The 11,989-nt window shown below is 40.7% G+C and overlaps 1 protein-coding gene across 2 annotated transcripts in view; it reads left to right on the top strand.

Moving 5' to 3' along the window:
- Window positions 1-11,969, top strand: part of Mfsd8 (major facilitator superfamily domain containing 8) — a 52,280-nt gene extending 40,311 nt beyond the window's left edge. For both annotated transcript variants that reach the window (XM_026782847.1, XM_005343932.2), the window contains exons 7-12: window positions 772-827; window positions 3,936-4,044; window positions 6,364-6,498; window positions 7,759-7,862; window positions 7,948-8,195; window positions 10,766-11,969. In XM_026782847.1, the coding sequence (XP_026638648.1) occupies window positions 772-827; window positions 3,936-4,044; window positions 6,364-6,498; window positions 7,759-7,862; window positions 7,948-8,195; window positions 10,766-10,972 (859 nt within the window). In that variant the 3' untranslated portion in view covers window positions 10,973-11,969. The remainder of the gene's footprint in view (window positions 1-771; window positions 828-3,935; window positions 4,045-6,363; window positions 6,499-7,758; window positions 7,863-7,947; window positions 8,196-10,765) is intronic.
- Window positions 11,970-11,989: the final 20 nt, after the last annotated feature.

Genomic DNA, 11,989 nt, shown 5'->3' with positions numbered 1-11,989 from the left:
AAACTTTAGCTTTAGAAAAAGTTTTACTGTATAGCCAATGCTGCCTGAGAATTCAGGATTCTCTTGCCTTAGTCTCTGGAGTTTTGGGAATATAGGTGTATGCTACCAAACCTCATATTAGTATATTTTTTAGAGAACTTCATTAATTTTTCCAAAGCCACTTACAACTTTTAAAACATTGAAAACCTCAAATATGTACTAAAGTAAATCATGTATGCTTCTAGGTAAATTTTGAAACAGTTTTATATGATATCAGGAGAGTGAGGTGTGGGGATTACTCAACCCAGGTGTTTGAGAGCAGCCTGGCAACAGTGCTATGTCTTTTCTCACTGGTGCTCACACTGGAGGCCCAGTTCAAGGCTTTGGGGCACACTTGTCTAGCATGGGTGAGCCCTACATTTCATTCCCAGAACTGACAAAAGAAAAAGATTTTTTTTTACATATGTTGGTTATATTTATTAGAAATTAATAACTCTTATTTCTCAGAAGTCAGTAAAAGAAATTGTGTTGGACTGTGGAAAAGATAGGGTGCCAGTAATAAGAAAACTGATTCTGGCGCTGGAAAGATGACTCAGCGGTTGGAGGTTAAGAGCACTGGCTACTCCTCCAGAGGTCTTGAGTTCAATTCCCCAAAACCACTCTGTAATGCGATCTGGTCCCCTCTTCTGGCTTAAAGTCATTCATGCAGATATAGCACTCATAAATAAATAAATCTTAAAAAAACATGCTTCTGAATTAAGGTCTTATTAATATTATGCTTTTCTTTTTAAGAGAGCACCGTGTGGATGACTCAGGACGGCAATGTAAGAGCGTGAATTTTCGAGAAGGTACTGTTAACCTGTGTGGCTCCATTTAAGTTCTGACTCTGTTCACTTTGTATTTATATGGCTTTTGCCTCTAAGTACCATATGGTAGGTGACTGGGGAATATCTTCAAAGGTGAAAGGACTCTACATTAATAAAGGAACCCATGCCTGTCGGTTATGTGGTGTTTATTATTGGCAAGGCTAAAAGCCATTGCTAAAAATCACTTGTGGCCGGGCGGTGGTGGCGCACGCCTTTAATCCCAGCACTCGGGAGGCAGAGGCAGGCAGATCTCTGTGAGTTCGAGACCAGCCTGGTCTACAAGAGCTAGTTCCAGGACAGGCTCCAAAACCACAGAGAAACCCTGTCTCGAAAAAACAAAACAAAACAAAACAAACAAACAAACAAAAAAACAAAAATAAAAAAAATAAAAATCACTTGTGTTCTTCAAAGAGTTAGTGTCATAAAACCCTTGTGCTCCTTGCCATGCTTCTGGTAACCCTGGAACAGGGAGCCCTTTTTGTTTCAAGACCCTTTTTCAGTACAGTGTCTCAGAATGTAGCCCAGGACATGCTTGACAAAGCTGGCCTAGAACTTGAGATCCTCCTGCCTCAGCCTTGTATGTGCTGGGATCCCAGCTGTGCTACATACACCTGGCTTCCAGCAATTCCCATACCTTAACCATGATAGTAGGCATTCTATTATCTTATAAATGTATACTTTCATCTTTCAAATTGTTTTGTGGGTGTGTGGTGTCTGCATGAGTGCACGTGTGTGCAGGTACCATGGAGGTCAGAGGTCCTACATCAGATGTTTCCTTATTTGCTCTCTACCCTACTTTCTGAGACAGTCTCTCATTGACCTGGAGCTGGCCATTTTGAATAGAATGGCTGGCTAGTGAGCCCAAGAATCCCCGTCTCTGTTCCCCCAGTGCTGGTTACAGTGGTTAGCACCACCACGTTTGAGTTTCACGTGGATGCTGGGATCCAAACTCAGATCTTCGTGCTTGCACAGTGACACTCTACACACAGCCCAGTCCATAACTCTTTCTTTGCTTTATTTATAAGTTCCCAATCTGGTAAATGGGAATATTTTACTTAGGTGTTATTTAGTTACTGATTGTAGCCTTCAACCATCTGAAAAAATGCAAGATGGCATTTGCTCAGTGATTTTATAAAATTACACAAAAACAAAGTATAATTTTACCGAATTCTTTCACATAAAATTATTTTTATATTTTAATAAATATCTTGATAAAATGTATCTGGTAAAAACTTACATGATTTTTTTAATATTTAAAGATGGTCAAGTTTAAAGAAGTTTTCTTTGAGTGGGATTGTAATTTCTAATTACATAAAATTTGGGGACAGGTGGTGTTGATGGCTCAGCAGTAGAAAGCACTTCCTGCTTTTGCAGAGGACCTGGGTTCAGTTCCCAGCACCCACATAGTGGCTCACAACTTTCAGTAACTCCAGTTTCAGGGGTCTGAAGCTCTCTTCTGACTTCTGCAACCACCAAACATATACATATACATATAAAACACTAATACATATAAAAAACAACCAATTTAATTTAAAAATTGGATCAATATACTGTTGTCTTTCCTTAAAATTATCTATTATTATTATTATTATTAGTGTGTGTGTGTGTGTGTGTGTGTGTGTGTGTGTGTGTTTGAAAGTTTGTCTTTGTAGTCCTGGCTGTCCTGGAACTCATTCTGTAGACCTTGGCAGCCTTGAACTCAAAGAGATCCACCCCTCCTGTCTCTGCCTCCTGAGTGCTAGGATTAAAAGGTGTGTGCCACCACTGCTTGGCCCTAAAATTCTTGTAATTGGGACACTTAGTCAGTTTCCTCAGCTGGGATAACTTTCTGAGATTCCTTACAGCAGCCAGTCCTGGGTAGAGCCTGCAGTAAAAACCATCTATGTAGGAAATTTCAGCCTGACCGGGCATCATTTGTATTTCTTTCAAGAAGTCAGGACAGGCCCGAGGTAGTAACTAAGAATTAGAAAGGTGTACCCCAAATAGTACAAGGGCAGAAGGGCTAGGGGCCTGCTTGTGTGAAGGGATCTGGATGAAGGTGGCCATACTCTGGTGTGACTGGAAAGAAGAGTCAGAAGCCACTCCCAAACCTCCTTTCCCCAGGTAGAAAGGCAGGCACCATTCAAGACCATACATGAGCTTTCTGTGTCAGGAAAAGCCACACCATGCTTCTTTGCCCCCCACCCAACACCCAGCGTACATGTCCATTCTTGTGTTATTTACATCATTCACACTGAACATAGGAATGGGCATGAGCAGATATATGGCTCATGTATATATGTATATACCTTTGAAGTTGTGTCAGGAATGTCTGTACTTTATAGAGTTTAATTACATAGTTCAAGGCGAGAAATTATGCTTTGCCCTCTAAATCTACTGCCGTGCAAAGATACAAATACTTTTTATATTTGAGATAGGTCTCGTTATATAGCTCAAGCTGGCTTTCAGCTCATGATTCTGTTGCTTAAGCCCCCTGAGTGCAGGGCTGACTGTGTATACCTACCAAGGCCAGCATTAACATAACTTCTGATTAGTAGATTCTTAGACAGTTTCATATATGTACACAGTACATACCACTCATTCCCTCCAGCCTCTCATCTGCCTGCTACCCTTGTTACTCCCTTCATCCGCACAAATCTAACATAACTTTTTCAGTAACAGGGAAGAGAGAAATTAAACATTTATGTTCATTTATTTATTTTTTGGTTTTTCGAGACAGGGTTTCTCTGTGTAACAGTCCCAGCTGTCCAGGAACCACCCTTATAAACCAGGCTGGCCTCAAGTTCACCTGCCTCTGCCTCCCAGGTGCTGGGATTAAAGGCCACCACTGCTCGGCATGTGTCCACTTTATGTAAATATCTCTTGAAAACTACTTCCTTTCTGAATCCTGTTACTTCTTTCCCTCTCCTTCCCTCTCTCTGCCCAAAGCCCCTTGGCACAGGCTGGCCTCAGACTTGCTGTGATCGTCCAGCTCAGTCTCCCAAATGCTGGGGTTACAGATGTGAGCCACCACACCCAGCTAACCCTTCATATTACTTTATCATCACATGAAAATTACACATATAGGTAATATTCCTTTTCTATTTATAGAAAATACAGATGAAGTTCAGATTCCCGGAGGATGTATTGATCAAGTTGCTGTTGTGGCTACCAATATTCTGTTTTTTGTGGTTTTGTTTATCTTTGCCCTTTTTGAAACGTAAGTTTTATTGTCTTTATTTAAACCCAATTACTTACTAATCCATGTTTCTTAATGTAGTGTTAATTTTCTATATAGATTTTGTTTTTAAAACCTATTATGTAAGGCACATTTTTTTCTTAAAATTTTTGGATTTTTTTTTTCATTTCATTTTTGGGACAGGATCTGTGTAACCTGGCTGTCCTGGAACTCTCTATGAAGGACCAGGTTGACCTTAAGATCTGACTGTCTTTGCCTTCCAAGTGCTGGGATTAAATGGATGTGTCAACATGACCAATTTGAATATAAATGCATGTAGATTTTATATCATGACATAATTAACATGTATTGTTAATTATGGTGATATTAGCTCTATTTAATCCTTGATCGATAATTATAAAATTCACAACTGTGTAGGTTTCATTCATCCTCTTTAAAAATCACATGACTCTTTTAAAAGAGAAAATAATATGCAAATGCAGCATTATACACACACACACATACACACACATACACACACATACACACATACACACACACACACACACACACACACACACGGTAAAAAGCCATTCACATTTTTCATGTGGGGAGGGGAAGAATGTATGAAAACTCTCATAGCTGTAATGTCATCACTTGGCTTATTTCCATATAACTGTTAACATTTCCGTGTCAGTAGATGTGCTTGGTGTGTATACTTTCAGAATTACTCATCCACATGAAAGTCATAACTCATTTTAGGAAACATTTTTTAATGCAAAATATGCATTACATAAAATTCACCACATTAACCTTTCCCCTCTAATATTGGGGGTTAAAATTAGGATCTCAAGCATGCTGGTCAAGTGCTCTGCTCTTGAGGCGCATTCTCAATCTACGTACTTTTTATTTTGAGACAAGTTCTCAATAAGTCATCCAACTGTCTTTAAACTGACTCGGTAGCTCAGGCAGGGCTTAAATTTGTGACGCTTCGGTCTCAGCCTCCTGCAATTGGCCTACAGATCTGTTCAGCTGGGCCCAGAATTTCAATTTTTTTTTTTTAAGTTTCAGATTTAGTTTTTTTTTAAATGTGTTATAAGTGTTTTGCCTGCATGTAATATAAGTGCACCATGTGTGTGCCTGGTGCCAGTAGAGGTCAGAAGAGAGAATTGGGTCCCTGAAACTGGAATCACAGATGGTTATGAACCATCATGTAGTCATGAGAACCAAACCTGAGTCCTCTGCAAGAGCAGCAAGTGCTGTTAATTGCAAGCCATCTCTCCAGACCCTCTAACTGTTTTGAGAAAGTTGGATACAATGGCATTAAGTATTGTCGCAACCTTGTGAATCATGAGAACCACCTCAACATCATCCCAAACAGGCTGCACAGCCTCTCTCAGCTCCTCCTCGTGTCTTCACCAGTCTGATGGCCTGTCTCATAAGTTGCATCGTGCAGCATTTTGCTTTATGCATGCCTCATTTCATTGAGTGTGAGGTTTCAGGGTTCTCGTTGTGGTATATCAGACTTGCCTAACTTGCTATGGCAGTTGGCTGCCCACTCACCTGTCCACTTTTGGCTCCCTGTAGCTAAGCTGAGTGACACTGCTGTGTAAGTGTCTGCTAGCCCTTGGGCCTGTACCCAGGAAGAAGTGCCAGGGCACATGTTAACCATTTAGCCCTTAGAGCATGCATCTGTTTTCTGTATCAGCTCATCTGATTTCAGTGTCTCAGACACTATGTTTATTTTTAATGCTGCATTTAAAAATACACCGTTTTGTTGTCAGCCAACAGAAGATGGTAGACTGTAGGGATAGACTTGACAAAGAAGAAGACAGGCATATAAAGGCAGAGGTATTCATAGGGAGGGAAGAAACACACAAAGTGCTGGTGAAGGAAGAATCCCCTAGGCTCGGATAAGTCGGCACTAATAACACGACAGTGTGACATTGCTGGAACATACACACTTTAATAGCGAGGGCAATGCGTCTAAAAAGTGCACTTCCAGCAAAACTGAAATAAATTTCTGATTTTGAAAATAATGTCAACATAAAAGTTTACTTTTGTAGATGTGACTCCCCAAAGGGAGGCTAGTCATAGAGTCTCACCCTAAAGCTCACAGTTCCACCAAGAGAAGGGATCAGTTTCAACCACAGTGTAACCGTGAATAGTTGCTGGGAGGGTGGGACTGTAACTGACTTACGGTGTCTCCTCTTTGCAAACCTCCTGCACTGTGACTGTTCTCCTTATGTAAACTTAAATGAAAAGCTCTGTATACTCTTGGTGGTATTATTATAAACGTTTATACTTAATTCTTAGCAACAACTGTCATTTAAGTGAGTAAGCCTGACTTTCTCTTCTTAGAATCCTCACCCCATTAACAATGGACATGTACGCCTGGACCCAGGAGCAGGCTGTGCTCTATGATGGAATAATTCTCGCTGCTCTCGGAGTTGAGGCAGTTGTTGTTTTCATGGGGGTTAAATTACTTTCCAAAAAGTAAGTTCTATGCTTTTAGTTTTATTTCACATCTTTGTTTGAAAAAGAAACACGAAACAGTGCTAATATAAATGAATGTGCCAGCACATTTTCTCATGTGTTACAGCTTTTGTTGTTGTTAAGGGAGAGTCTTACTGTGTACTGTGTAGCCTTGGCTAGCCTGGAACTCACTACGTAGACCATCACCCTCCTGAGTGCAGGGGATAAAGGCATGCACCACCATACCTGGCTGTATTATAGTTCTTGAAAATTTGCAAAAAGATAAAAACTTACTGAGAATGCATGGTATTATATTTTATTCCATCATTTTGGTAAAGTAAAATGCCTTACCTAATAACTGTACACTAACTGTTGTTATATATTGTGTTTTAATGTATATATTACTAAAAATGTAATTCATAAAACACTTTTTTTTTTTTAAGACAGGGTTTCTCTGTCTCATAGTCCTAGCTTTCCTGGAACTTGCTCTGTAGACCAGGTTGGCCTTGAACTCACAGAGATCCGCCTGCCTGTGCCTCCCTAGTGCTACAATTAAAGGCCTGTGCCACCCCCGGACTGGCATAAAACAGTGTCTTCGGAGATTGAATGATTAAGTTTGGAAAATTCTGGTTATTAAAGCCTCTACACTGATGGCTGAGACAAGAGGACCATGCGTGCCTGCCTGCTACATATCGAGACCATGTCTCAAGGAACAAATTGAACTTACATAGATTTTCTGTGTGTGCGTTTCGGAGTCAGGCCTGCATATTGAGATATATATGTCAGCCTGCCATAGAGGGTTAGCACAGGTTATTAGCTGATGAATGGTCCTAATGGTTAATATTCTTAAAATGTTGGTTTAAAATGAGTAGAGGCATGTATAGACATGATTATTCTTCACACTGGTTCTGAGTCTCTGCCATAATAGTTACTGACAAGCTCTCCTTTCTGTAGGAAAAGACAAATGCATTCATCATCTAGAGTCCAGCCCCCTAATCTGAAATCAGCAATTTATTAGAGAAGCCTTTTTTTCCCCTGAGACAGGGGCTCGCTATGTAGCCCAGGCTAGCCTTGAACTCCTTTCCTATAGTTCCTGCCCTGAACCTAGGTGCTGGGGCTCAGGTGTACACTAGGTGCTTCAGTGAGGGTTCTATTTAGCATTGCATTAATTGATAGATATAATGAATTGTATAACAATTTTACTTAAATTTTTTTAGTTATCATAATGGAACTGTGAATTCATATTGCATTTCTGTTTCAATCAGAGTTTCTGTTCAACAGGATTGATGAGCGTGCTATTCTCCTGGGAGGACTCGTGGTTGTATGGGTCGGCTTCTTTATCTTGTTACCCTGGGGAAATCAGTTTCCCAAAGTACAGTGGGAAGGTATGGTGATTTTAACTCTGTAGCATCAGCCCCTGCCATTCTTTAGTAGTAGCGGATGATACGTAATCTTAACTTTATTTTTCAGATCTACACAACAGTTCAATCCCTAATACTACATTTGGGGAAATTATCATTGACCTTTGGAGCTCTCTGAGAGAAGATCACAGTCAACAGCCAACTGGGTGCCCAATTGAACAAGCTTGGTGCCTGTACACCCCGGTGATCCATCTGGCCCAGCTCCTGACAGCCGCTGTCCTAGTTGGAGTAGGCTATCCAGCCTGCAACGTCATGTCCTACACACTATATTCAAAAGTTCTAGGACCCAAACCCCAGGTAATAGCTCTGCAGCCATGTAAACTGTAACTCCCACATCTCCTTTCTATAGTTCTGTTCCTACACAAGCTGGCTTAGCAGACTTTAAAATCTGATTTAGTATTTCAAATGAAAAAAAGAAAACAAAAAGCTAACTTTCCAGGAGAGATGGATTTTTTGGCTCTGGAGCTGGAGCTCACTTGTATACCATGCAGTCTTGAGCTTAGGTTCTACCTCTGATTCCATCACTCAGAAGTTTTGTAATGTGTGGTAAGATTTATCTGATAAAACACAAACTTGCTAAGTCAGAACAACTCAGATGTCTTGGAAAAAAATCTCTGAACATTAAATTTCTTCTACTCATTCTTAAAGTAGATAGTAGAAAACCAAAATTGGCAGCCAGATTGGATTTCAGCTGTTACAGAGATGAAAACACGATAGTCTTAAACAGTTTTGGCAGCTATGTCTATTTCCGTTTCTGTGTTGTGCTGGAGATTAAACCCAGGACCTTGCTGAGCTATACTGAGACCTACCTTTATGTATTTTAACTGTTTTGTAGTGCTAGGATTGGATCCTGGGCTTTGCACATGCTAGGCTAGTGCTCTGCCACTGAGCTAAAGCCCTGGTCCAAAATTAATTTTTAAATAAGAATGTCAGGACTGAGCTAGGTGTGGTCACACACACCTGTAATCTCAGCATCCACGCAGCTGAGGCAGGAGGATCATTGCAGGTTCATGCCCAGCCTGGTTGTCACAGTGAGGTCCAGGACAGCCAGGCTATATAGTAAGACTCAGCTCCAAATAATACAAACACATACAAAAAATTTCGTAGGCTAGAGTACAGCTCAGTGGTAGAGCTTTTATCCTGCAATGCCGACACACTAGGTTTGATCTTGGGCCCACACAAACAACACAAAACAAGTAATTTCTGTATTCATTACATAAAATCAAAAATACATAGATACAATATGAATAGTAGTTTCAGAGAGGTCATAATTACTAATTTTTTAAAAAAGATTTATTTATTTATTTATTTATTTATTTATTTATTTATTTATTATGTATACAGCATTCTGTCTGCATGGATGCCAGGTCAGAAGGTGGCACCAGATCTCATTACAGATGGTTGTGAGCCACCATGTGGTTGCTAGGAATTGAACTCAGGACCTTTGGAAGAGCAGCCAGTGCTCTTAACCTCTGAGCCATCTCTCCAGCCCCTTACTAATATTTTAATAAAGTCAGGCTCCATTTCTAGTCCCTTCTCTGTTACTATGTAAATGGGTATATACAGTTTAAGGAGTATGTCATGGATTCTTCAGTTACTTTCAGTGAGACACCATTTCATTTTATATGTGTAGCATCACTTACTCATAATCATATTATTGTTTATTTTCTATATGTTTCTAACTTTCATTTTTAATGGCAGTTATATAAATGGCCACAAATTATCTTAATCTTTAAGAATTGGTGGGGCAATGGTAGTGCACGCTTTTAATCTCAGCACTTGGGTAGCAGAGGCAGGCCATCTCTGAGAGTTTAAGGCCAGTCTGGTCTACAGAGCTAGTTCCAGGACAGCCAGGGCTACAAAGAGATATCCTGTCTCTAAATACCAAAAATAAAATAAAATAAAAGATAAAATTGACCTGAGATGGCTGTGGTGGCACATGACTATAATCTCCGCATTTCAGCATTTCTGAGGCAGGAACAAGATCTTGAATTTGAGGCCAGTCAAGGCTGCTGTGGGTGACTCTTAGGCAAATCTAGACTATACTGTAAGATCATCCTTAAAAAGCAAACTAAGGGGATGGATATACATGGCCAAGCAGTCATGAGTGCTTACTGCTCTCCCAGAGAACTGAGGTTTAGGACCTAGCACCCAGGTCAGGAGGCCTGTGTGACCTGTGACTCCAGCTGCAAGGGACACACTCTCCCTCTCTGAGACTAAATGAACAGGCAGCCATGGTGATTCATGCCTTTAGTACCAGCACTCCTTGGCCAAGAACTCAGTATGTATGTAGGCTAGGCTAGTTGGCTGCCTGGGGAACCCAAGGGTTCTGCTTATCTCTAACTTCTCAATTCTGGGATTCCATGCACCTGTAACCATGCCCCATTTCTTTATTATTTTTATTGAGAATTTCACATACTGCATTTTGATCAAATTTACTCAGTCCCCCCCCCCCCCCCCCATGTCCCAGATGCCCAGCTTTTAAATTAAGTTCTGGGGATTGAACTCAGGTATTTGAATTTAAAAGGCAAACACTACTGATTTCATTGAGTCATCTTTCCAGCTCAGGTCAGTTTTTATTCTTTTTGTTTTTGGATTTTTTGAAACATGGGTTTTTTTCTAGCTGTCCTAACTCTCTCAGATCATGTTTTTTGTTTGTTTTTTTTTTGGTTTTTCAAGATAAGGTTTCTCTGTGTAACAGCCTTGGCTGTCCTAGAACTCACTTTGTAGACCAGGCTGCCTTGAACTCAGAGATCCACCTGCCTCTGCGTCCTGAGTGCTGGGATTAAAGTGCCCTGCTTACTGTTTTTATTTTAAAATAACTAACCCTGAATGAACCTGTTGTCCTCTGCCTTATCCCCTTACAGGGTATGTACATGGGCTGGTTATCTGCTTCTGGAAGTGCAGCACGGATTCTCGGGCCTGTGTTCATCAGCCATGTGTACACTTACTTGGGCCCACGATGGGCATTAAGCCTCGTGTGTGGAATAGTGGTGCTCACCATCTCACTCATGGGAGCCGTTTACAGAAGACTCGTTGCCTTTTCTGTGAGATGTGGGCGGATCCAGGAGTAAGCCTGCAGTCTCGGCTGGATGCTTGCAGCCAACCATCTCTAACTCACCCTTGAGTAGCAGACCATGTGCTGAGTAACTTAGCTATGAAGGGTAAGATGTGAAAAAACATTCTGGATCATAATCTCCTCATCGGAGGTCATGAACCTAACAGAGGATGGATGACTTGTAGGTGTGAAGCTGTACCAGTGTGAACTGGAGCTCTCTAAAACAATGGGACGATGCAGTGGAACTGGAGGAAGGTTCTGCTTTAATCAGCCAGAGCAGAAGGAAAGTTTTAAAAAAAAATTTAAAACAAAAATAATTATTATTCAGCTTCCTAATGAAATAAAACTGAGCCTTAAATTCTTTTAGTCTGCCCACCACCAGACTAGGCTTTAGTTTCTTTTCTGCCCAGGGTGAACCCATTATCTCTCCCTCAGTGTAATTTGCACACTACACCTTTGTCATTTTAATTTAGGATCTAATTTCTAAATTACCCATGAGCAAGAATAATGCTAACAGCTGAGGAGTAAAGAGGACTAAGAGCTAAGGGCCCTGCGTGCCTTTAGACGGCTGCCTTTCCAAGTGCTAGTAATTCACATCATAAACGTAAGACAAGTATGTTTTTAATATGGTATTAGCAGATAATGGATTCTTAGAATTATCATATTTTCCAAGTCCTCTAAACTCTAGCACAAACTTTGACCTCTTATGCCCTTTCTCAGTAGTGAGAGAGGAACAGCTGTTTGCTTCTGTCTGCAGCAGGACTACAGCTGGACTTTGAATGCTGTGACACTCCCATCTGCTCAGGCTGATTTGAGGGAGAATGGCCAAAGGTGACTAATCAAACTGCATAGTTTCTACCTCTGTGTGAATAGAACACTGGTATGTGTATGGGAGGAACTGCAAACGACGCAGTGTTTTCCCATCCTGTGGCCATGGTTTCAAATCTGAGTGTGAATGTTTGTAGTCTGCTGAAGCCATCAGCCCTAAATGAAGGCAGCATTTTGCTTCCTCAGTTTCTTTTTTTTTTTTTTT

The sequence above is a fragment of the Microtus ochrogaster genome, chromosome 1, assembly GCF_000317375.1.
Source record: "Microtus ochrogaster isolate Prairie Vole_2 chromosome 1, MicOch1.0, whole genome shotgun sequence".
In the NCBI taxonomy this organism is placed as follows: domain Eukaryota; kingdom Metazoa; phylum Chordata; class Mammalia; order Rodentia; family Cricetidae; genus Microtus; species Microtus ochrogaster.
The sequence above is the reverse complement of the archived record's forward strand: the minus strand, read 5'-3'. Positions and strand labels throughout refer to the sequence as shown.